Source organism: Xyrauchen texanus, chromosome 11 (genome assembly GCF_025860055.1).
Source record: "Xyrauchen texanus isolate HMW12.3.18 chromosome 11, RBS_HiC_50CHRs, whole genome shotgun sequence".
NCBI classification, from domain to species: Eukaryota; Metazoa; Chordata; class Actinopteri; order Cypriniformes; family Catostomidae; genus Xyrauchen; species Xyrauchen texanus.
In genome coordinates, this window is record NC_068286.1 from 25,975,839 (window position 1) to 26,002,059 (window position 26,221).

Below are 26,221 nucleotides of genomic sequence, written 5' to 3' on the forward strand. Positions count from 1 at the left end.
CATTGCATAGGGATTTTGATAGGGATTTTGTATTGAACATAGCTCTGAAACACAGTGTCATAAAGACAAGGGGGCGGGCTCATTTTACTCAGACGACCAATTAGTCTCTCAGGATCATTGTGAAGCTATCAAGCCACGCCCTAGCAACCATTTAGATTACCTTAGCAACAAGTCCCATAGACTTCTAATGAATTCAATTCGGTGTTGTTGGTATAATGTTGGGATAGCAGTTTTGCTGAAGTGTTTTCGCCCAGTAACGCATATCTCGAATCCAGTGTTTTAGTCATTGCTCTGAACCTTTCTTTCTTCACTGTCTGTAGCGGGACCATGTCCTTGCATAGGTGGATTGCTATTGCATTCGTTATGTCATTCCACCTCTTGCTTTTCCTGTCATATTCAGTGCCTTCGAGCAAATGTCTCTTCAAATGTAGTCCGAACCTTTGGCTTCACTGTTGCACTGGCTCTTTAAAAGCATCTTTCCTAAAATACACATAAAAATCCTTAAAAGAACAATGATTAAAAAGACCATCTTCTCCTTTTTCCTTTAAAAATACTTTCATGTTTTCTTCATCCCCCTCCTTTCCTTTCTCAAAACATTGCCTCCTTTATTTGTTCGTATTGTTTTTCTAATACCTTCACGTTAACTACCTCTTCAACCCCCTTCACCTCATCTAAAATTGCATAAAGAGGTAAGAATCCATCTTTTACTTCATATAAAACATATTTTATTCTTTTAAAACCTGCGTTAATCCACTGTTTAAAATACAATACTTTCTCCTTATATAAAATATTCTCATTTAAGAACAATGGTTGATTTAAAAACTGCACCCTCCCTTTCGGCATTGTGAATATACATGTTTTTTAAATTCACCCCATGATTCCAGTACTTCTGCATAAAATTCTGGTATTTCAGTAATCATGTGTCGTTTCAGTTTCATACATAAAATATCAGACCCCATACCCATATTTCCACATTTATTTAAAAACACCTTCATCATCTTCTTCCACTCTGCCTGATTTTCATCATCTACAAACTTTCTCACTGTCTTAACCCTAAAACTTTTTTTCTTTAATTCTGGGGCCTGTAACCCTAGCCCTCCTTCTTCCACCGCCCCTATTATCGTTTCGTATGCTATTTTGGATGGTTTTGAATCCCAGAGAAAGTTTAAAATTACAGCTTTTATTCTTTTCCCCACCCATACTGACATCGGTATGACTCCCAGCACATACCACACCTTAAGCATAAGAGCATAAGAGCATTCAAGACCAAGACCTTTCCCTTTAGGGTTAACTCTCTCTGTTTCCAGAAATTTAAAACTCTTTCTATGTTCCCAACCACTTCTTCCCACATTAGATCCCTCATCATTCTTTAATTTTTCCCAATTCTTACACCCAAAATCTTTAAGCCCTCTTCTTCTTTGAAAGGAAACAATTTTTCAATATTCTCACCTTCCCCTATTTTCATGTACACCATTTTCTGTATATTTATTCTCACCCCAGATCCTTTACAGTATCTTTGTAATAATTCCATAGCTTTTCTAACACTTTTAACATCGTTCACTATTAAAGTTGTATCATCTGAGTATTGATACATTTTTTGTATCTCTTCATTCTCTCCTAAAACAATCCATTTGACCTCCTTTTCAGCCCTTATTGCCAACCCCAAAGACTCTGCCATTAAACTGTATAACTGTGCCGATAACAGACATCCTTGTCTAATTGATCTGGAGATATTAAAAACCCCTGTTAAAAACCCCCTTGCACTTTACTTGACTTTTAGCCCCTTTATATAAAATTTGTATCCACTTTATAAAATTCTTCCCAAACCCAAATTTTCCTAAAATCTCAAATAAAAACTCGTGCTCCACTCTGTCAAAGGCTTTTTCTAGATCCAGACTTATCCCCTTTTACCCTCAGCCATCATGTAGCTCACGGACTTTGGCGTATGCATTACACGCAATTTGGAAGTATAAAGTCGTGTTATTTATACGCAGATTGATGAGAACGGGTTGATGAGAACGGGTTGCTTTCAAACTATATCACACTACGTTGAAGCTTGCTTGTCATTTAGTTTATCTGTTAGTCAATACAATTATGGATTAGAAGTAATCTTGCATCACGCAACCTCAGAAGCTATTCCAATCCCTGCCTTGAGGATGATTTTGTTAATTTAGCATTAGCTCAAGACTTTCTCTCTCACGAGGTTTGTGTTAAATGACGACAATGGAACATAAAAATGTGTTTGTTCTATTGCATTATAAGACATGTCTAATGTCATAGACTTCTATTTTTGTTCAAAGCAAATTGACTGAAATTGTGATTGGCATGCTCTTTTAGCCAATTATGCAAAACGCAACTACACTACAGGATACCACCCCCCACGCCCCCCTTCACTGTTTTTTTTTCTTCTGCTTCTTTCTCTCTCTGATTGTCTTACCATCACTCTTCAGTTATTCTGTTTTGTAAAATATGACAGAGAGAGAAAGGGGCAGTGAGCGAGCAACACATACTATTAGGCACGATACGCTTTATTTTTAGTCCTCTCATAAATGTTCCACCCTGCCCCAAATTTTCAATTGATCTGACGACAGTAATGCAACAGTGAGCCAATGGAAATCCAAATTCCACTAGTTGAAACATTATAGTTAAGATGGCAACACATCTTCAAAGGCGGATTAACGCGAGAACAAAATTAAAATAAAAAAATGGCAAAAATATGATCGCATCGGATAATTCAGAGAGCTGCGAATAAACGGCATGTGCATCCGGCAATAGGCAACGCGATACAAGCTGTAGCCTACCACTCGCAATCTGTCCGGGGATAATGCGTACTTCGCGCGTCCGTTTCGCCGGTCCGCGAATTGAGAGAAAGGATATACAGCCATTGCTGGTGGATATATTCATTCATTTATATAAATACATTTCAACTTGACGTTTAAAATTGACATTGCATTGGTTGGATTTTGCCTGGTTTTCATCGCTGACCGTCCCAGGGAGAGTTTGTGATACCCGGGCTAATCACGAACAACCTCACGGAATATTTTCGCTCAGTCGGGGTAAAAATGAACCAGTGGTCGCCAAGGTTATGGATTGGGCATTATATGTGCGAATTTACTACATTTAAGCGGGTAAGGAATATGGATTGCCTCGTTTTTGATAAACCCGGGGCTGTCCGTGGTGCTGAAATGCAGTTGCGCTGGCATAGGGAATTAGTAAAAGCTGGCTCTTGAACACTTTTGTGAAATATTACACAACTTTATATGACGCTTCAGTATATATACTTATAAAGGTCTTAGTAATAAGAAATTGCCAACGCGTTCCTTCGGAAAGACCGTCGAACATATTCATAAGGCAACGAATGAGCTCTTGTTTGAATTCGTGACGTAATAAACTCATTTGTTTTATTTTAATATTTACATTTTTGTATAAATAATACCTTAATAAAAACTCAACAGGACTTGTTGGACATATTTCCCCTTGCATGTAGTACAGCGCAATAGACTTACTGTGAATGTGTGTGTGTGTGTTCGAGAGAGAGAGAGAGAGAGAGAGAGAGATGGGGGTTGGAGAGAGAGAGGGAGGTTGATTTGCATGGATACAAATGCTTCTAGCGAATGCTCAACAAAATGGTTAAAATATATTATTGCTTTGCGCCCCATAAAGATGGAGTCGGGCTATAATCGATGACGTTGCGTTTTGCTTGTAATCAACTCGCGTCTTTGTCGCTTGAGGGATGAGTTATGACTGTTACATAGCACTAACATTGATGGAAATTAAACATAGGCACCATTGTGAAATGCAGATGTTCTGTTGTTCACTCTGAGTTGAGCTTTAACTTGGATACTCATTGAGAGTTGATAAAACTGTCTTCGGATATGTTGGGTGAGTAAAGGAAATGGCATTTCTAGTTTTCAATGCTTTGAGGATATAGTGTCTTTGAAGATGAACAAATATTTGCATTTGAGATTTATAGCAGTTCCAGAGTGACATTTGATTTGCCGTTTGTTGCCATAATTCTAGATGTCAGATACTTGGAAACCACATTTTACCTATTTTGAATTGGGATGATGCCCAAATTTTTTAATTAATTTTTAAATTAAAGAAAGAAATGCATTCCCAAATTGCGCATTGTAGCTCGTATTTCACTAAGTCGGTGCTACTTTTAATTTCAAAGGAGCGAGAACGTTCTCTCTTCGTTCTCCCCAATGTGTCATATGTCTTCATAAATGTGCTTGAGTGTGAAACAGAGTGTGGCTGTATCTGAAATATCATGGGCATTTACATGATATACATACTCATTTGTAGTGAATAAATCAATGGACTTGACATATGAAGATGATATGAGACTATTTGTCTTGATTATGTTACAAAAATGCATAAAAATTAATTCAAAAGATAAATAATTGAATCCATTTACAAACTATTGCATTGCAAAGTTTAGAAGCTAAAGAACAGTGCACAACTCTCATGGTTAAGTAGGAACATTTATCTTCAGATAAATGGGAAGGATGCTGTTATTTATCTTTGTAATTTTTTTGTCCCTTTTTTGGATTTTCCACCTTTTCATAAACTTTGCAGATACAGAGTATGTTCATGTGTCAATCACTCATCCCATTTGTTCCCCTTTCTAGATGATACCACAAACTGCAACTGCACAACAGTGAACCGGGCCATTCATGCACAAGAAAATGCATATCTGGATAATATTGTTGCTCAGCACATCTCTGAGTCTGGTTGATATGTTTGACAATTATGGGGAGATTTGTAGGAATCTTTGCACTTGCGAGGAGAGGGAAGGCATTCTGACAGTCAGCTGTGAAAACAGGGGCATTATGCGGCTGTCAGAAGTAAGCCCAGTACATTTTTCCAAATACCATCTTTTGCTGACCGGTAATTTGTTGAAACGATTAGCAGTCAATGACTTCATCAACTACACTGGAGTTACCATTTTGCATTTAGGTAATAATGACATATCAGGGGTGGAGACTGGAGCATTTAACGGACTCCAGGGATTAAAAAGACTACATTTGAACAATAACAAAATAGATATGCTTAGGGACGACACATTCACTGGACTTGAGAGTCTAGAATATCTTCAGATTGACTATAATTTTATTAGCACTATCGAACCAAATGCTCTAAACATGCTTCATCAACTGACTGTGCTCATTCTCAATGACAACTTGTTGTCTTATTTGCCCACAAACATTTTCCAGAATGTGCCATTGACACACTTGGATCTTAGGGGCAACCGGTTGAAAATGTTCCCTTACATTGGACTTTTGGATCATATGGACAAGGTAGTAGAATTACAGCTTGAGGAGAATCCATGGAATTGTTCCTGTGAGCTCATTGCACTTAAGGCTTGGCTTGAGAGCATCGCCTACACTGCATTGGTGGGGGAGGTGGTTTGTGAGACTCCATTCAGGCTCCATGGCAGGGATCTGGATGAGGTTTCCAAGCAGGAACTGTGTCCCAGAAAGGCCATATCAGAGTATGAGATGCGTCCACTACCACCACTCAGCACTAGTGGCTATATCCAGACAACAACTGCAGCTGTGACAGCATCAGTCACATCTTCAGTCATCCTACGCTTCTCATTCAGGCCGACCAAGGGCACCCGTCAGTCCACCAAAACAAAATCAAAGCCCACCTCTCGAATTCCAGCCAACAATGGTCCCATCATTGCTTTTCAGACCAAATCTCCTGTGCCTTTGGACTGCCCCACCACTTGTACGTGCAATCTGCAAATCTCCGATCTGGGGCTAAATGTCAACTGCCAGGAAAGGAATATTGAGAACATATCAGATCTAAAGCCCAAGCCATACAATCCTAAAAAGATGTATCTTACGGGAAACTACATCCCTGTTGTACGAAGATCCGAATTCGTGGAGGCCAAGGGATTGGATTTACTGCACCTGGGAAACAATCGGATAGCACTCATTCATGATCGTGCCTTTGGGGATTTAATTAACCTACGTAGGCTGTACTTGAATGGTAATTTGATTGATAGACTCACAGCAGACATGTTCTTTGGGCTAAAGAGCCTGCAGTACTTGTATTTAGAATATAATAAGATTGGAGAGATTTTGGGTGGCACTTTTTGCTTTGTGCCCAACCTTCAGCTGCTTTTCCTCAACAATAATCTTTTGAAAACGTTACCAGGAGGCATCTTCTCTAGTCTGTCGCTCTCCCGGCTCAATCTCCGCAGCAACCATTTTCAAAATCTGCCTGTGAGTGGAGTTCTTGACCAGTTGAAAGCTCTAGTTCAGATTGACCTGTTTGAGAACCCTTGGGAATGCTCTTGTGATGCGGATGGCATGAAGATCTGGTTGGAGCAGCTTAACACTGGAACGGTAGTCAACAATGTCAAATGTGTGATGCCCAAGAGGCTTGCAGGACAGGATATACGGTTCATCTCTACTGAACAGTTGTGCCCTGATTACTCTGACGTCATTGTGTCCACTGCGGTTCCATCAGAGGAACCTTTAGTAGAAAGTATCACTATTACCGAGATGCCCCTTAGGTTCAACACCCATTTCAGTAATGTTCCCTTGTCTGTCTTGATCCTTAGCCTCCTTCTTGTTTTTATAATGTCGGCCTTTGTGGCAGCCGGCCTGTTTGTGGTGGACATGAAGAAGCGTAAGAAGTCTCAGAGCAATCGTACAAGTACAAACAACTCAGATGTTAGTTCCTTCAACCTTCAGTACAATCTCTATAGCAATCGCTCCGTCCCCAAAGTAAAAGCCCCTGCAGGTCATGTCTATGAGTACATCCCACATCCGTTAGGTCATATGTGCAAAAACACAATCTATCGGTCCAGGGAAGGTAACACTGTTGAGGATTACCCCGACCTTCATGAGTTGAAGGTCACTTACAGGAGTAATACTGACGAAGACCAAGAAGTCACATTGAGTAGTCCTACTTACACGGTTAGCACTATTGAGCCTTGCGAGCAGCAATCCCCTGTTCAAGATGTGGAACACTTCTTCCGAGGGATTCTAGAACCAGATAAATCGCCATCGACTGCTGGCAACAGATTTGAATTCAAGTACACTGGCCCTGTTCCGTATACGTATCAACCAAACTTCGACGTCAGACGCCAGTTCTTACATCCCGAAGGAATACGAGAGACTATGCTATACCATACGGTGCCAAGTAATGTCTTTGTGGAAAGCAATAGAAATGACTATTTGGAACTAAAGGCAAAACTTAAAATAGAGCCTGATTACCTCGAAGTTTTTGAGAAACAGATGACACAAAGCCAGTTTTAAATCTTGGTCTATTTCTAAATGCGTTAAAAGCATTTTATTTCCGCTATTTTGACTCAAAATGGAGGATGCCTTGGCACAATATACAACTACAAAAAATATTCCAAACCTACATTGGGGTGTGCTGAACTCTGTTACTTTATTTTCAAAACCACATGGCATTACAGAAATAATTTAATACGAATGAAAATAATTAACAGAGCTTGCAAAACTTGGATAAAAGTACGAGTGGTGTAAAACTGGTGATGCAAAGTCTATTTTTTTAATTCGTAGATTGAATACACAAATCAGTGTACAGGTTAATCTCACCCAAATACAGTACATTTTCAGGAATATAATCATGCAAATATTGTGAATTTAAAAGGTTAAAAAGAAAAAAAAAATACTTTCATGGAATTATACAGCAACGCATCCAGCCGAGCAGGACAATTTCTCTGCTTTAGTCTATAAGTACTGTATTTATTAGTATAATCCTTGCCATGTATTTTCAACTAAATTCAATGCTTATCAATATTGCCATGATTTTCTGTGTGAACCTTTTGTTTGTTGTTTCCAATCACTTACTGTAGCTTGCATTGTACAAGTGGCTTTCTTTCTTCAGTGGCACACCCCAGGATTGAAGAGAAACTTTGCATCATTTAACAATTTCAAAGAAAATCTTTATATGCTGTCTGCAATTTTTTGGAAGATGGAAGGCCACAGGGTCATCCCAGCTAACATTCGATGAAATATAATACAGTAAAAATGAATATGTGTATTCATTCTTAATATGTATTTCTATTATGTTATCATAATTCATAAATAATAATTTAAGTAATAATATGTTGTGTAATACTGATATTTTAATGTAACAACTATTTTTATGCAAGCATTCTCTTTCCCTTATTATTTTCATAATTTGATTGCTTTGCATTTATGCACTATATTGACCAAAATAAGTTTATGTCATGAATAAATATGATGTCCAGTTCTTATAGATCTTTGTTGGAAATTAAAACGAGTTGGATTACAGGGTGCCACCAGGTAACCAACAATTCCAGGACCATTGCAAGTTGATAGCAGTCAATTGAATAGCTCAAATCAATACACTTAGCCGATACTCTGTGAACCTCTCAACCCAGGTTTGTTTGTATGTATTGGTTTTGTTCAAAAAACCTTGCTCTTGTTGCAAGTGAAGAGCACACACAATGCAACACTTAATAGTGTCAACAATTTTTTGGTTGGAGAAATAAAAAGTAATCAATAATAAATAATCTTCCCTGTGGTAATTATAGAGTTGAGCTGTTATTATAGACAGATTACATTATATTGTTCTTACTTGGGTGACATGATAAAGAAATATTTTCCGTATGAAAGCAGAATTCTTTCTGGCTAAATGAGAGTCTGCACGATATGATTGCAAATATATATTTTTGTTTTACTTAGAAATCCAGTAAAACTTCACAGCTTCACAAAATGGTTGTATTTGTCAATGCAGTTTTTAACTTGAACCAACAATGAACAATAATTAATGCAGCATTTATTAACCTTGGTAAATGTGCATTTCTAATATAAACTTGGAATATGATAATACTAGTTAGTGCATAAAGAACTAACATAAAAATGTAATAAATGGTAGTATCTAGAGCTAAATTGCTGTATAAATTAAATATATAAATTCTGCTGACTATACAGTAATGTGCATTGTTATTTCATGATACCCAAATGTTAAAAGGATAGTTACACCCAAAAATGAAATTTCTGCTATTATTTACTCACTTTCATAAGACTTTTTTGTTCAGTCACAATTAATTTCATCATATGGTAAAAGGATTCAATTCAAATGAATGGTGATGAAGACAAACATTGCAAAAAATAAACAGCATGAGGGTCCGTAAATAATGACAGATTTTATTCATTTATGTATTTATTTATTTTTGAGTGAGTGAGTTTAAAAATGTATTAATTGTTTGTGGATTTACGAATGTTAACAAACAGAACGTTATTGTAGTTTTACCAAACATTTTTAACATTTAAAGTTGTTTATGCTTACACTAGTTAATGCATTATTAATAAAAATAAATTAATAAAACAAATAACATTAACAAAATGTATTTACTGCTGTACAAAATAGTATTCAATGATAGTTAATGATCCTTAATGCATAAGCTAATCTTACCATAAATATAACTTTATTGTGAAGTGTTACCAGCAATTCTTATATCAAATTTGTTTTGATGCTGCTATGATCTTAAAAGGTGATCTGAAAAAACATATTAATTTGTACCAATTTGCCGTCTTCACCACAACGGACAATAATATTGCTAAAGCTGCATTTGTTGTTGAATTTTAAATTGTTGTGTCAAGTACTGAAAGCAAGCTTGGAGAAAAGCTGACCTGAACCTCTACTCAATGATAAAGAGGTCTCCTTTGTACCCCATGCTTCACTAGACTCAAGGGCCTATTCCACTTTGAGTGTGTTGTGGATCTTTATATAGCAGTGGAAAATGAAGGCTGCATCTGAGGATGAGGGGCTTGAATAATTCGGGTAAACTGACAGCTAGTCTTTATAGTTTGAATAGGGTGAATCGCAGAGTTGTAAAGGCACAAAGGGCTATTATGAGAAGATGGAGCTCGACAAGCTGTTACATACTAATAGAGTAGCCAAAAACTGTACTCAAGTAAAAGTACAATTACTTCAAAAACATAATTACTCAAGTACAAGGAAAAGTACTAACATAAATAATTACTTGAGTAAGAAAGTATCCAGTTAAGAGTACTCAAGTAGTGAGTAACTCGTTATTGCACAAATGACTTAATAGACTTTTACTCCCCTATATTCCATTACATAATACACATTGAACATGTACTACAGAATTATTATTATTATTTATGGTAATTCTGTCTTCATTCAGCATCATGTTGTTCCAAACCTGTATGAATTTCTTTCTTCTATACAACACAATAAGGAGATATTAGATATAATGTTTGCCTGAGTCACTATTTACTTTCAGTGACTGTTTTTTTTAATTATATATATATATATATATATATATTTTATTGTTTTATTTTTTTATTTTTTTTTTATTTTTTTGAAAATGAATGGTGACTGAGAATGTCAGTCCCTAACATTCTGTCTAATATATTTTGTGTTCCACATGATACAAAGCCTCACACTGGTTTGAAACAACATGGGGGTAGAGAAATGATGACAGGATATTAAATTATGGCTGAGCTATAACTTTAAAGAGATAGTTTACCCAAAAATGAAAATTCTCTCATAATTTACTCACCCTCATGCCATCCCAGATATGCTTCACTTTCTTTCTTCTGCAGAGATTTTTAGAAGAATATTTTAGCTCTGTAGGCCAAAAAAGCACATAAAGGCAGTATAAAAGTAATACATAAGACTCCAGTTGTTTAATCCATGTCTTCAGAAGTGATATGATAGGAGAAACAGATCAATATTTGTCATTTTTTGCTAGACAGCAGGGGCGATATGCAGAAAAGAATATGAATCACCAAGAACACAAGAAGAATGTAAAAGTGATCTGTTTCTCATTCACACCTATCACATCACTTCTGAAGATACTGATTTAACCACTAGAGTCTTATGGATTATTTTTATGCTGACTTGTGTTTGTTTGTTTAGCTTTAAAATGTTGCTACCGGAGTATGTGAGTGGAGTGGAATGGCAACAATTTCCCCCCGCACTCAAAGCATTCTTTAATCAGTCCGCTCCAGCTCTACTTTGGGTTGTCAATTTCCTACTCCTCGCTCACTCCGCGCTCCTGGATTAAAGAAACCCCGTTCTGTGTTCGCTTCATGGTACAATTAGCGCCTAACTACCTCTCCAATACACAATACTAGAAGAAAAGCTACAATATGCTTTATTAGAACACTAACATTAGCCCAAGACTAAATTATATAATTTGTATAGTTTACTTTTGAAACATATCGGCAGCATTCTCTGGGTTTGATCAATTAAATAAATTGCTAGATGCCAAAAAAATTTAATGTAATTAAAAATATCAATTACCAAACAATTTTTTTTTTAATAAATTACCAGAGCAAAAACAAAACATTAAATTAAATAAAAATTTATAAATTACCAAAAAAAAAAAAACATTATTAGGTCTATGTATTATTGCCTAATTATTGCCTATTATTTTCTATTAGTGCACTTCTTTTAATTAACCTTGTTCTATAATTCTGTGAAAAAAATACATTCTCAGAATTTCTGACACTTCTGACAAAAGTGTTCTACACTTTTTAAATCTTCCTCTATTCACATTTGCTGAGCTTCTTTATTTGCAAATGTATAATGCATAAATTAGCCTACGGCACTAAAATAAATTCAGATGGCAATTGATTAAAGTCAAACTATGCATAGTAACATGTTGATTAGTTCAGTTGGTGTTTTGCGTCGTTACATGTTCATTTCTATATAATGCGGGACATAATAGCCTACAGTTAAGATTGTGATGCATTAGATTAGAATGATGATATGATTATTCAAAATATTTAATAGGGGAGAGATATAGATGTATGTATTGATGACGATTAGATTTTCTCTCAACATATGAATGGATTATCATTGTGTTTTCTGGCCACGTCTTTAGGATTTCACAACAAACCTTTGATCGTAGCAATCACCTCCCCACTCGTGTTCTCCTTCGCCATCCCGTCATTAATTTTCATAAAACAGCAGTTGATGCAGGAATAAAGAGACAAGACACCAGCATGTAGTTAAGTCAAGCTTTACCGCAAGCTTATCTCAATAATAGGAGTGTGAAAACAGAAAGTAAAAGTAACCTTTGCGCAGGTGTCAAGTAATGAAGTACAAATACTTTGTTACTGTACTTAAGTAGAGTTTTTAGGTATCTTTACTTTACTCTACTATTTATTTTTTTGCCAACTTTTTACTTCTACTCCTTACATTTAAACGTAATTATCTGTACTTTCTACTCCTTACATTTTAAAAACAAGCTCGTTACTCTAGTTTCTGATTTTTTTTTTTTTTTTGTTCAACGCCAGATAGACTGATTTCGAGTGTCATTGGATGAGGCACAAAACCCTATAACATTCAGAGATGTCATTGGTGTGTGGGCTGTCCATCTTTTTTGCGCATGGCACGAAACGAAGTGCACGTTCAAACCGCGGCAAAATGTGTCAGAAAGAGATTCAGTTGGCAAGAGCATGATGTCTGGCGAAATGTCCGAAGCATCTGAAAGCACAGGCGAGAACGTTGGTAGTAGTTCTAGTGATGGTGACCAGCAAAACCTTCCACATCCCTGGCCTTACCTCAAAGAATTGTTCGAAATCGTCGGGAGCAAAAACGACTCGTGGAGAATGCACTGCAAACTTTGTGAACCAAAGAACCATGTACTTTTGGCTTTCAAGAACTCCCCTTCCAGTTTGAAGAAACATGTAGAGGTAAGCTGTTTTCTTTGTTATTATTATATTATATTATATTATATTATATTATAATATTAATTCATTTAGAGTAGGCCTAGGCTAATATTGGTCGATTTACAATGTTTGCTTTGGCTTGGCTAGTATGCCGTCTTTGGGGCCTACTGAAGAGTCCCAAGTTAGCAGTTAGCCTGTATTAGTTCGGTCATGTTTGAAAATATGCGGGCGTGTGTTGCTGCAAAGTGCTGTGGGAAACCCTGTAATACTAAGCTATTAATATTCAGTATGTATTAGGGGTGGAACGGTACATGTATTCGTATTGAACCGAAAGCGATGCGAGGCGTCACGGTTCGGTGCATGAATATACACAGAGAATACACGGTATAAAAATAAATAAAACTCGCGTGCAAATTAATTAATCTAATGCGGACCTACTGTTAGATACGGGGGTTCTTTAGGGACACATAATCTGTAGCTCCGAGAGAGAGAGAGAGAGAGAGAGAGAGAGAGAGAGAGACACGCAATCAAAAAGTCGCAAAGTGTTTACTTATATTTATGTGTGTGTGTGCGTGTGTGAGGCGCGGGCGCGGGCGCGATCGAACAGTGGAAACATAAGAACATACTCTGTCATTTTGTTATACAGGGCATCATTCAAACTGCAAAGTGTTTGTTACTGTTAATTCATTTTAAGGAAAACAAATATATTAATCTGAAATGTAGTAAATTAATTTTCAATTCATTCAGGTACAAAATTACATATCTCAAGGTCTTTTTATTAATTTAATTAATAAACTGATTATTTAAAACTATTGTCAGTGCATTATAAATAAACTGGTTCTATGCCTTTATTAATAAAACTTATTTAAAAAATACAAGGCTTAAGTAATTTGTTTTCCTTTGGTGGTACAGCCTGAGACATGCACAAGCTTTCTGCATTTTTGTTTTACTTTTCCCTCCATTGTACCGAACCGTGATGTCTGAACTGAGCTATGAACCGAACTGTGACTTCTGTGTACCGTTCCACCCCTAGTATGTATCAGTGGTACCCACAAGAAATGTGTTAGTTAGGTTAGGTGCTATTCATATCAGCCCTTTGTCACATTTGTTTTGATCGGCCCTGTTGGTTTTAATGCGGTTTAAATTCATGCCTATTCTTTCCATTTCCTCACCCAACTTAATGCATTTTTTTTTTTACAATTTTGTCAAGATGAGAAGTGTGAGGTAAGGTGGCCTTCCTAATTGGAAAGCACAGGGAGAAATGTAGCCAGATATACAAAAAAGTGTATCAGGTTGATAATGTGTGTTTTTGTAAATGATTCAATGATGCATATTTTTCAACAGAGAAAACACCCTCAATCATCTGGAGAGATACAAAACTTTCACTTCAAACGCCCTAAGAAGAAAGCCAGAAGAGAACCAGATGAAAGCCCCTCATCCAAGCAAGCTAAGTTATGGGAAACCAGAAGAGTGTCCCAGGCCAGTTTGGATAAATCAGTCCTCCATTTTGTCATACAAGGCCTTCACCCACCCAATGTAGTTGAGCAACAGGGTTTCATAGATCTTGTACATCTTCTCCAGCCCAATATTAAAGTGATTTCATGCAACACTGTTGTGAACAAAGTAGAGAAGGCTTCCCTGGAAATGAAAAACAATCTGAAAACCGCTCTAAGTGAACTGTGACGAGTCTCTGCTCATCTTGCTGTGGCGGGCTGGTGGGTGTGGCTGGAGGACTCATCAGGGGGGCGATGTCCACCTGTTCATCCCTCTATGGGGGTTGGGCTGGCTGGTGTAGATGGGGGGGTCTGTTCTCCGGGTTATTTTGTGTTTGATTTGGGCTCGGCTTTTTGTTATTTGGTTTAGATGTTTGTTTTCTGTTACTGATACTTGTACATCCATGCACCTGACAAACATTACAGATGACCATGTTTTCTTATTTTTTATGTTTTAACATTTATGTTAATAAATGTTTGTTTTTTGCAACCCAATCACTGTGTCCTCCATTTCATTTGCCACGGCTTTGAGCCGGTCGTGACAGCCACTACAACTGACTGCTGGACAGCTTACAGGCGTGGATTCATAGGTGTCACAGCACATTGGATAGACCCCCAGACTATGACGAGATGTTGTGCTGCCCTATCCTGCAGACAGCTTAAAGGTTCACATACTTTTGCTGTCCTTGCCAGTGCTCTGAACGATATCCACAGTGAATTTAATATCCGTGAAAAGATTACCCGCACCACAACTGACAATGGCTCAAATTTCGTAAAAGCTTTTAGGGTTTATGATCAGACTGATGAAAATAACAATTTAGCAGCAGAGAGTGGTAAAGGAGATGATGATGGTGGTGATGATGAAGAGCAGGATAGCACTGAGAGCATGGAGTCTGTTGAAGCTGGAGCCATACTGGATGAGGACGACTGCCTGGAATATCAGCTTCCGAAACACCATCGCTGCGCCTGCCACCTTCTCAACTTGGTGTCAACAACTGATGTTGAGGCAAATATCAACACGGCTTACAAAAGGGTCTCACGCTCAACATTCTCAAAGTGCTGTAGTCTGTGGAATAAAAGTCCAAGATCCACCACAGCAGCAGAGATCATTGAGGAGACTTGCAAACTCCAGCTCTTGAGGCCAAATGCAACAAGATGGAACTCCCTTTTCTTAGCAGTGGAAAGGATTGTGAGAATTGCCAGAGAACATGGAGAACGGGCCATTGCAGCTGTCTGCAGTGCACTGAAGATACCCATGTATGTACCTGCCCTTTTTTATTTTTTAAAAGCTGAACTATATCTGGTTGCCAACATTTATTTATTTCTGTATATAAAAAACTGTAAAACACAAATGTTATTTATTTGTAACACAAGTGCAACTTCCTAAAAGTAGTCTCTAATGATTTTTTTAAAATAATTAGGCCCTTCCAATTGAAGCTGTTCCATGAAATAAATGTGATGTTTTGTGTTTTTTTTTTTTTTTTTTTGTTTGAACAGGTTTACTCCTGTCGAGCTTGCCTTTCTGTCCGAATATGCAAAGACTATGAGCCCAGTTGCAAAGGCTCTTGACGTACTTCAAGGAGAGACCAATGTGCAAATGGGATGGTTGGTCCCTACAATAACCCTACTCAAGACTAAGCTCCAGCACCTTCACATTTCTTCCAAGTTCTGTAGGCCATTGATTGATGCACTTTTAGCAGGACTTGAAAAACGATTTGGACAAATGCTTAAAGATCCGGAGCTGATAGCCACGGCTATTCTAGTCCCCAAATTCAAGACGTGCTGGACAAGTGATGAACAAATCATAAAACTTGGTAAGTGTTGTACTGTTTGCTTTATGCTATATTAACAGAGGAACGTTCTGCATTTGAAGTATCTCTAACATACCAATCAATCCAAATAGCAATCTGTGTGCTTATGTAAGCCATATGAAGTTGATCAAATTCATTGTGCCATCTTTCAGTGTTGTAATTTCATTGTTGTGATCCAATTGCATGGTTCAATTTGGTCCTAATTTTGTTTTTCTATTTCAAAGGCCTTGACTATATCAAAAGTTACTTGAAAGACCAAACTGTGGCAAATCAAGGTGAGAGCTCCCATTCTTCAGAGGAGGAGGACTTCTTTTCTGCAATCAAACAGACCAGTGACAGTTCCCAAGAAAATGCTAAACAGCTGGAGACTTACCTTGGATGCCCAGGTGATACAGCAGAGATACTTAAGTCTTTCCCAGCAGTATGCAACCTGTCATTGAGGCTTAACACAGCACTACCAGCTTCAGCAGCCTGCGAGAGACTGTTTAGTTCAGCAGGACTGATCTTCAGACCAAAAAGGGCACGCATTGATTCTAAGAACTTTGAAAACCAGCTTCTTATGAAGCTAAACAGAAGGTTCTGGTGATTGTATAGCGTACGTCAATGTATTCTTTCTTTCATACACAAACACAGGAATACTGACGTACACACACACACTCTCTCTCTCTATCTATCTCTCTCTCTCTCTCTCTCTTTTTCTCTCTCCCTCTCTCTTTTTCTCTCTCTTTCACTCACACACGCACGCACACACACACACACACACACACACACACACACACACACACACACACACACACACACACACACACACACACACACACACACAATCAACACAAACACTCTTTTTCTGTTCCAAACAGACTGATATGCACATTTGTTCTCACACAAAGTCCCAAGTCAAGCACTTCTGGCTACAGAGACTGTTTTGATATGTAGCATTTGTCCACTTTTACAGCCAGTTTTTAAGGGAATTATGGACATGTACATCACACAGGCATAATTACAATAATTCTTTCTCTCTCTCCCTCTCTCTCTCTCTCTCTCTCTCACACACACACACACACACACACACACACACACACACACACACACACACACACACACACACACACACACACACACACATGTTGTGTTTCCATGTTTTATGGGGACTTTCCATAGACATAATGGTTTTTATACTGTACAAACTTTATATTCTATCCCCTAAACCTAACTCTACCCCTAAACCTAACCCTCACAGAAAACTTTTTGCATTTTTACCTTTTCAAAAAACATAATTTAGTATGATTTATAAGCTGTTTTCATCATGGGGACCGACAAAATGTCCCCACAAGGTCAAAAATTTCGGGTTTTACTATCCTTATGGGGACATTTGGTCCCCACAAAGTGATAAATACACGCTCACACACACACACACACACACACACACACACAGTCACACCAACAGACACTCTCTTTTTATTCCACATGGACTGACATGCACTTTTGTTCTTGCACAAAGTCCCAAGTCAAGCACTTCAGGCTTCAGAGACTGTTTTGATATGTACCTAGGGTACGCTTTAGTAAGTTACTCCCAAGTTTTTGATGGGACTCAGGGAATAATGCACAACAAAGATGTATACCACTGCCACAAATACACTCACTGCACATACAAAATGTACATTCTTGCACTCTCCTATTCTCCTAGTGCCATGTGCAAAACTTTGCTTTTGTTTTTGGTAGTGTTTCTCTGTATACAGTATATGAGTTACTCCATGTTTTGAAGGGGTTTCTTTTGCATAGGTTTGAAGTCTCTGTTTGAAGTCTTTGTCTCTCTTTTTGTCCACCCACACTCAAATGTATGCAGTATATTTCTCTCCTTAACATGCACTGACAAGCACACTCCTTAATACACAGACACTCAAGTCACAGTCATTTGCTGCTAAAATAATGTTCTGATAGTTTTGCCGGACAGGGTATGTCTTGAATAATATAATGTGAAATATAATGCCTTCTTTTGCTATTCCATAGCTTTTAAAGTCCTTTATGGATTCTTATTTCTGTGTAGTTTCAGTACATAGTCGTAAGTAATTAGATCATTCACTCATTCTTACACACAATGCACTCTAATTTCAAGTGTACATTTCAAGTACACTTGATGACTGTTAATTTCCCACAAAACACCACGGGGAAGACGTACCAGCTGGAAGTTTACTGCTTCCTTCACTCCTGCAATGTTCCCTTTACAAAAAGCTACACTTCTGATGCTGCGCTGGAAGCACTTTGGGAACACCTTCATGTGTGTGACCAGCTGTGAATATGTGTGTAACACGTCAATGATCATTGTCCGGAATTTATAGCCTTTGCCGGTGTAATCATTGGATGCACCTGGGGCTGGGCTATAAATAGATGCGTCACCAGAGCGTCATCAGATTTTTTGTCTTCAGAGATCATTCCGTGTGTGTGTGTTTCTACGAGCCTGTCAAACTTTCTTTCCTCTGTTAGGAGATAGAATTTGTTAAGCAGTGCGCAGTGAACCTTTTCTCTTTTCTTTAAAAAAAAAAGAAGAAAAAGAATGATTGATAAACAAAGCAAGTGGTGTGTGTTCCCATGTTTACGCTCTATGGCTGAAATGGACACACACCAGTTTTTGTTTTGTGTGTTTGGGGGAGAGCATGCTGCTCTTGCACTGGGGCAGGGTAGGTGCGAGCATTGCGATCTGTTTACAGTCAAAATGCTTCGCGCTTGCCTCGCTTACTTCTGGGAGTCAGCGCCCACTCTTTTATGGGGCTCTCGCATATATCTGGCTGAGGAGCGAGAGATGGGTCCGTCCCTATCGCTTGCTCTCTCCCCAGATCCAGCTGATCCTTCTTGTAAGCCTGAAGCGCGCCTCGGCGCCTCTTCGAGGCGTTGAACCTCTGTACATTCCACACATAATAATAAAGCGGCTGAGAAATAACTCGAGGTGGTTACTCGGGCTGTGGCCAGACTACAGCTAGACAGCCATGTGAACAAGAGACCCCCCCCCACACACACAAACACTCCAAACTATATGACAGATTTCTGTCTGGTGGCTAAAAAAAAAAACCCTCTCCCCACAAAGCCTTGCAGAACTACCTCCACTTTATTGGGGAGGGCTTATAAAGCGGCGGGTCAGGCTGGTGCTGCTCTGCACACAGTGGCAGTGTTACAGGTGTACCAGGCTGACCTGCTGAAGAACCTGAGTGCGGGTGCCGCGCTTGACAAAAAGGCTTTTTCTGAGCTTCGTCGAGCCACAGATCTTTCTCTCCGTGCGACCAAGCAAACAGCCCGTGCCATTGGCCGGTCTATGTCTGCCTTGGTCAGCACAGAGAGACACCTTTTGGCTCAACCCATCGGGCATCAAGGACAAGGATAGAGTTTTCCTCCTTGATGCCCCTGTTTCGCATTCTGACCTATTCGGGGACGCTATGAGCACAGTCATCTCCAGGTTCCAGGAGGCCACGAGAAAAGCCACGAGGAGGCCTTCGGGCAGTTCCTCCCTCGCCACACTCAGGGGGCGGGTCCATCGGCTACCCAGACCCGCCTCGGTCCTGGTAGAAGGGAGGTTCAAAAGCAAAGCGTGGCGAGTCGTGCTCCTCCTCCCAGGGATTGGGGACAGTCTCAGACTCAGACCTCAGGACCCTAATTTCTAAAAAATGAAAACCCTGATGGTCTTGCCCTAGTGGGGGTAGCTTCCCTCATGACGGGGCACGTGCTCCACTTCGCCCCTCCTGGTACCCCCGCAAAGCCTCTCTATTCCTGCCGCCTTTGGTGTTTTGGGTGGTAGAGGCTCCCATCAAAAAGTTGGGTTTTTCACTGCTCCCTGCATTTATCCAGGATGCGGAACACTCGACACCCCCTCAACAGGAAGTGTTAGAAGATTTATACCCATCTTAGAGAACCTGGCAATGTAGAAACTTTTGCCAGATATTTCGTGGGTCCTAAGAACAGTAGAAAAGGGCTACAGAATTGAATTCACTCGCCGACTTCCATGTTTCAACGGCGTGGTTCCCACTACCATAAACCGGATCAGTTATGTCTACTGTGGGGTGAACTGCAAAATCTCCTGTTTAAAGGGGCCATAGAACGTGTTCCCCTTCCAGAGAGAGAGTCAGGTTATTACACCGAATACTTCCTGGTTCCCATGGAGGGTGAGGAGTTGCGTCTGGCCTTAGATCTTGAAGATTGAATTGCCCAGTCTGTGTGCTCAAGTCCATGATGCTGCCTATCAAGACGATCGTCCAACATCACATTTGGCTGGTCACCATCGATCTTATGATGCACTTCTTCACTTAGAAGTTCTGCCGCAACACAAGAAGTTCCAGAGGTTTGCTTTCGGGGGCAAAGCCTTCCAGTATCGTGTTCTTCCATTCGGCCTAGCCCTCTTAACCCGCACATTCACAAATGCATGATACAGCGCCAGCTCCTTTGTGACTCCGAGGCATCTGCATTCTGAATTACATAGACGACTGGCTGCACAGTTAAAGTAACTGGCAGTTCAGCACAGGGATACCGTCTTAGCTCATCTAGTTTCTCAGGGGTTGAGAATCAACGCCAAGAAAAGCGTCCTCTCTCCCACTCAGAACACTGTCTATCGGGCGACCGTATGGAGTTCGATCACAATGCAGACACAACTGTCCGAATTGAATCTAGTCCATTCAGAATACCCTGAGCGAAGTCAGGCTAGGTCAAGGTTGTACTAGGTCTCAGGGTGACTGCATCTTCGGTGATCCCTCTGGACCTTCTGCAAATGAGGCCGTCTTTGTTGTGACTCAAAGCCAGGGGATTTCTTCCAAGGGCCAAATCCCCTAGGCTAATAAGTGTTACGCGCTGCGGGCTTCGTTCCCTTTCTATGTGGTTCAGACCCCGGTTTCTTACCTTGGGTCCCACTCTAGGTGCGTCTCGTTGTCGCAGGCTGCTAATGATAGACGCCTCCCTGACAGGCTGTGTAGTGGCCTTAAGTGGTCATCCAGCTTAAAGGGAATAGGAGGGTCGTCAGCTCGGTTGTCGCAGTAACTGTCTCGAGTTGATGGCTGTATTTCTGGCGCTGAAATACTTCCTCCAGAGGCTGCCATATCTTGGTGCAGGTGGGTAATACAGCGGTAGTCTCTTACATAAACTATCAGGGAGATCCACGTTCATGTCAGCTGAATTTCAGCCCCCCTGGGTCTGGATGCGATGGCACATACGTGGCCCGGAATGCATCTGTATGCATTTTTTCCCCGGTTTTTCTGCTCCTGGGAGTCTTGGCCAAGGTTCACCAGCAAGGGTCTTGCCTCCTACTGATAGCGCCACACTGGCCGAACAGGGTGTGGTTCTCTGAGCTAAATTCTCCCCTCGACGGCTCGCCTCAGGCGATTACGAACAGGTAGGACCTTCTTTCTCAGGCACAGTGGACTGTATTTCATCCCCGGCCCAAATTTTGGAACCTTTTCATGCTTGGCCCCTGAGGTACACAGGGCTTTCTCCTGGGGTTATCAAGAACATTTTAAGTGCTAGGGCTCCCTCCACTTTGAACAAATCTGGGTAGATTTTACAGGGTAGAAGAGGATCTCTTCACCTTTATGAACAGCGCAATGTCTCATCTACTTCTCCCCGAGTCAACCAGCATCACCCCCCTCCCCCCCGGTTGAGACCCCCTTTGAACCTCTAGAGTCAGCGTCTGACAGACGTCTGCCTCTCAAGATGGTTTTTCTTATGGCGATTACCTCTCTAAAGAGAATTGTAGACCTACAGGCTCTGTCTGTTTTGCCAGCCTGTTTAGGGTTTGCCCCAGGAATGACCAAAGCAATTTTGCACCCTCATCCTGACTACCTGCCTAAGGTGACTTTCGCGACCCTACATCAGGTCACTCTCTAAGCCTTCTGCTCCCTGCCGTTTGCAACAGCGGAGCAGCAAAGACTTCACAGACTGTGTCCAGTCTGTGCCCTTTAGACTTTTGTCCATCGCACTAGCCAGTGGCATAAGTCAGGGCAACTATTAGTTTGCCATGGGAGCAGCAACCGGGGGGCAGCCACCTACATGCTGACTATGTTGCATGGGGTGAGGGACGCAACTGCCCTGGCCTACGAGGCATGCGGTCAAGCTTCGCCAGTAAGTATCAGGGCTCACTCTACCAGAGGGCTCGCCTCCTCTAAAGCCTTGGCTAGAGGTGTCCCTCTGCAGCAACTTTGTGATGCGGCAGGTTGGTCCTTTCCGCACACATTCATTAGATTCTATACTTTAGATGTTCATGCCACTCCGGGCTCCTATGCCCTCGAGTCGACATCTCAAGCTCATGTCTGAGACCTCTCGCGTTCTTGTGAGCACACTTCACAACCGTAGGGGTCCGGACAGCCTCAGTGCGGCGGCGTGGGTATTCTCGGTCCAAAAGCGCTTTTCTCAGCGCAGCATCCTAGTGAATCTTTTTGCAAAGGGAACGTCTCTGGTTACATAGTGTAACCCTTGTTCCCTGAAAAAAGCAGAATGAGATGCTGCGCTTCTTTGCCGCACTGGGATGTCCCAGGACTGCTCTTCAGATAAAACATTTGACCACATGCTGGTGACGCATCTATTTATAGCCTGGCCACAGGTGCATCCAATGATCTCACCAGCCAAGGCTATAAATTCCGGTCAATGTTCATTGACGTGTTACACACATATTCACAGCTGGTCACAATGTAGGATTGTTCCCAAAGTGCTTTTCTCAGTGCAGCATCTCGTTCCACTTTTTTCAGGGAACAAGGGTTACACTATGTAACCCGAGACGTTTCGCGTCTTAGTAAATCATTTTAGGTGGTGTAACACCATGTTAAATAAGTTAAAGTAGTTTTAGATGGTCTTCCAGTCTGGCCATGCTGTTCAGTTGGCTGGATTTAGAAATTTTTTGTTTTGTCAGGCTGAAAGACCAGCTTGTCGACCAGCTAAGCACCATCTCACACCAGCTTAGGCTTGTTTTGTTTTGTTTGCCAACAAGCAAACCGCAAGCTTGGCCAGGCTGGGAAAAGACCAACTTAAACCAGCTAAGACTGGTAAATTACTTTTGAAAATTAATATGGTATCACTAGTGCCGCTGAAATTACACACTTCACCATGTTGTTTATTTATGAAGTGAAGATGTATTTGATGTTCTTGAAGGGTTTTTACATTAGTAAGTGGATTTTTTTGTTGATTATTTCTTTCCTCTTTTTTATTAAGTAAATATGGAGTAACTCCCTGCTGGAAAAAAAATGGCTAAAACCAGCCTAATGCTGGTTAATTTTTACCAGGCAAGGCTTTACCAACAAACCAACTAAGACCAGCCAGCCATCTAGTTTAGCTGTTTTGTTTTGTTTTGTTTTGTTTTGTCAGCAGGGAAAAGAAAATCAAATGTTTTGCATTGTGAATTAAGAATGTCTTAGTAAATAATTTTAGGTGGTGTAACACCCTGTTAAATAAGTTAAAATGGTTTTAGATGGTCTCCCAGTCTGGCAAGGCTGGTCAGTTGGCTGGTTTTAGAAACTTTTTTATTTTGTAAGACCAGCCTACCAGCTTAGCTTTTTTAGTTTTGTTTGCCAAACAGCAAAATGCAAGCTTGGCCTGGCTGGGAAAAGACCAACTTAAACCAGCTAAGGCTAGTAAAATCATATAGTTTTATCTGTTTAGTGATTGCTTGTTTGTTTGTTTTTCTTCAAAGAAGTAAAGAAGATGTTTTGATTTAGTAAATAAGAAGTCTTGAGAAAAAAAAACTAATGTGTTCTAGATCAGTATCCTGGGTTCAAACTCTATCAAAAGAAAATGTCATTTGAAATTCATCGGTCAATGATATCTGCTTCAGAACATCAAATTCCAGTGATTTAATTCTTCAATTTCTATCCAAAAAACCTGAAGTTGTTGCTAAAGCATTTTATGGATGCTTTCCAAAATTGTGCAATATTGTGCTGAAAGCACCCTGCCCTATCACCAAAATGATTTAAATATACAATGTCTGCAAATTCCTCCTAACTACAATTAGCTTTTATTGAGTTTTTGCTATGAGGTTATAAAGAAGGATGCAATAAAACAAAAGAGAAAGCTGCATACCTCCAAATCAACAAATTATTCTTCTAATCGAAATGATGGGCTTTGCAAGAAGTGTCTGGGCAGGCTAAGATGTTTAATTTCCCCACTGAATATTTAACATATCTCATTTTGGTGAGGGTGGGGGGCAGCCGAAAAGACCTGCGAGGGTGATGCCTTTTGAATGACGACATGTTCAAATGAGTTCAAGGAGCTTTGGCTAACTGAGAAGGCAGCAATGATATCTGACAGGCACCAATGAGTCTGTTGATTAGTTTAATCATGGTATTTAATGGAACTCTTTGAGCCATGGGGAAACGTAAGAGTGCAAAAATGTCACAGTTTGGGAGATTTTTTACATCTCAGTGACAATACTTGTTTTTAGTCTGGCTTGTTGATGTTCAAAGACTTGTTTACTCTTTATTGCTAATTTGTTTACACATATTTTCTAATAATTAATTCCAGTTATGCAGACCCTTTTGAAATCTGTATCTTAACGGCAGATAGAGATAGAGAAATAAAGATTATGTGATCACTTATTCACCCTCCATGTTGTTCCAAACATGTATGTCTTTCTTTTCTTTTTTTGCACATACAAGGAGATGTTTAGCAGAATGCTAGTCTCAATCACCATTAACTTTCATTGCATAATTGATCATGACAATGTAGGTGAAAAGTGACTGAAGCTATTATCTTACATACATTTTGTGATACATGGAAGAAAAAAATTAATGATGTCAGAATTGTATTTATTTATTTTGGTGTACCATCCATTTAAACTAAATTAATTTCCATTTGTTTTAATTTTAGGGAATGTGTCAAAATGTCATGCTTTGGTTAACCTCAGGTACTATTACCTACATTAATTATAATTTGTTTTTTAACAGATTGGCAAGAAAATAAACAGGGTTGCCATCAAAAGGATTTTTGGCACATGTTTTCCACATAGGAGGAAGGAAACAATGAAAAAGACCTCTGGATTCACTAAACATTCTTAAGAATAAAATTCTACTTAACTACCATTTTCTTCTTATTTTCCAACTTAAGAAAAAAGTTAGAAAGATTTTGTATTGCTAAAAAGAATGTTATTATCTGTTTTCTTAAAAGTCAACATTAACAGCTTTTATAATTTATCCTAAGCATTTTTCTTCTTAGAAAGACTTGAATGACATGAATCCGACCCTGTCTATCTATCTATCTATCTATCTATCTATCTATCTATAGATTGTATAATATAAGTATAATAAGCCAAATTAAGACATAAAAAATGTGCTGCGCAGTAGTAATAGCCCCTATGTAAATTAATTTTCAATGTGTTGTTGGTGTTGTTGTTTGTATTAAATAATATTTACAGGTATATATTATATAATTGTATAGTAAATATATAATATTTATAATTTATAGAATTGTATTATCTATTCATCTGTTATGAAGGCAGACAAGGGCAGACGAGGGGTGAGGATCTAAACGTGGTTTTTATTGAAACTGATGAAGACAAACAAGACTGGAACAAATAAAACGTCCACGATGGGAAAATAAAACAAAAACATGAAAAACATCCAAAGAGTAAACAGGAAAAGCATCCAAAGGGTAAACAGGCAGGATAAACATCTTTGGAGACCAAACAAATCACAGGAACAAACACATCCAGACATCTACATTCAACGACCGACAATGACTGGAGAACAAACAGGGTTTAAATACACAAACACAATGATGACTAAACAACATGCAGGTGAGAACAATGAAGTGCATGGGCAGTGATGAGGGCAGGGAATTATGGGAATTGTAGTTTATAACAGGTGACAAGTGAAACACGGGGCAGACAACAGGGGATCGTGACACCATCCATCCATCCATCCATTTTCTCCTGCTTATCTGGGTAGCGGGGACAGCAGTCTGAGCATGGATACCCAGAACTCCCTCTCTCCATCCTCATCAACCAGCTCTCCCGGGAGGATACAGAGGCATTCCCAGGCCAGCCTAGAAATATAATCTCGCTGCTCCAGGGTCTCCTCCCAGATGGATATGCCCGGAATAACTCTACATGGAGGCATCTTAGAAAGATGTCTGAATCACCTCAACTGGCTCCTTTTAATGTGAAGGAGCAGCGGCTCTAATTTGAGCCCTTCCCGAATGTCCGAGCTCCTTACCCTATCTCTAAGGCTGAGGCCAGACACCCTTTGAAGGAAACTCATTTTCCACAGCTTGTATCTGCAATCTCATCCTTTCATGTCAA

The 26,221-nt window shown here is 39.7% G+C and overlaps 1 protein-coding gene across 1 annotated transcript; it reads left to right on the plus strand.

Moving 5' to 3' along the window:
* Nucleotides 1–3,761: 3,761 nt before the first annotated feature.
* Nucleotides 3,762–7,274, plus strand: LOC127651930 (SLIT and NTRK-like protein 5). The gene is made up of 2 exons (XM_052137998.1): nt 3,762–3,882; nt 4,632–7,274. Exon 2 carries the CDS (start codon nt 4,677–4,679, stop codon nt 7,272–7,274), a length of 2,598 nt encoding a protein of 865 aa, XP_051993958.1. The 5' UTR covers nt 3,762–3,882; nt 4,632–4,676.
* The last annotated feature ends 18,947 nt before the right edge of the window (nt 7,275–26,221 follow it).

Excerpts from the sequence above, each read along its gene's own strand:
- LOC127651930 (XM_052137998.1), top strand. The coding sequence starts at position 4,677 with ATGCACAAGAAAATGCATATCTGGATAATATTGTTGCTCAGCACATCT.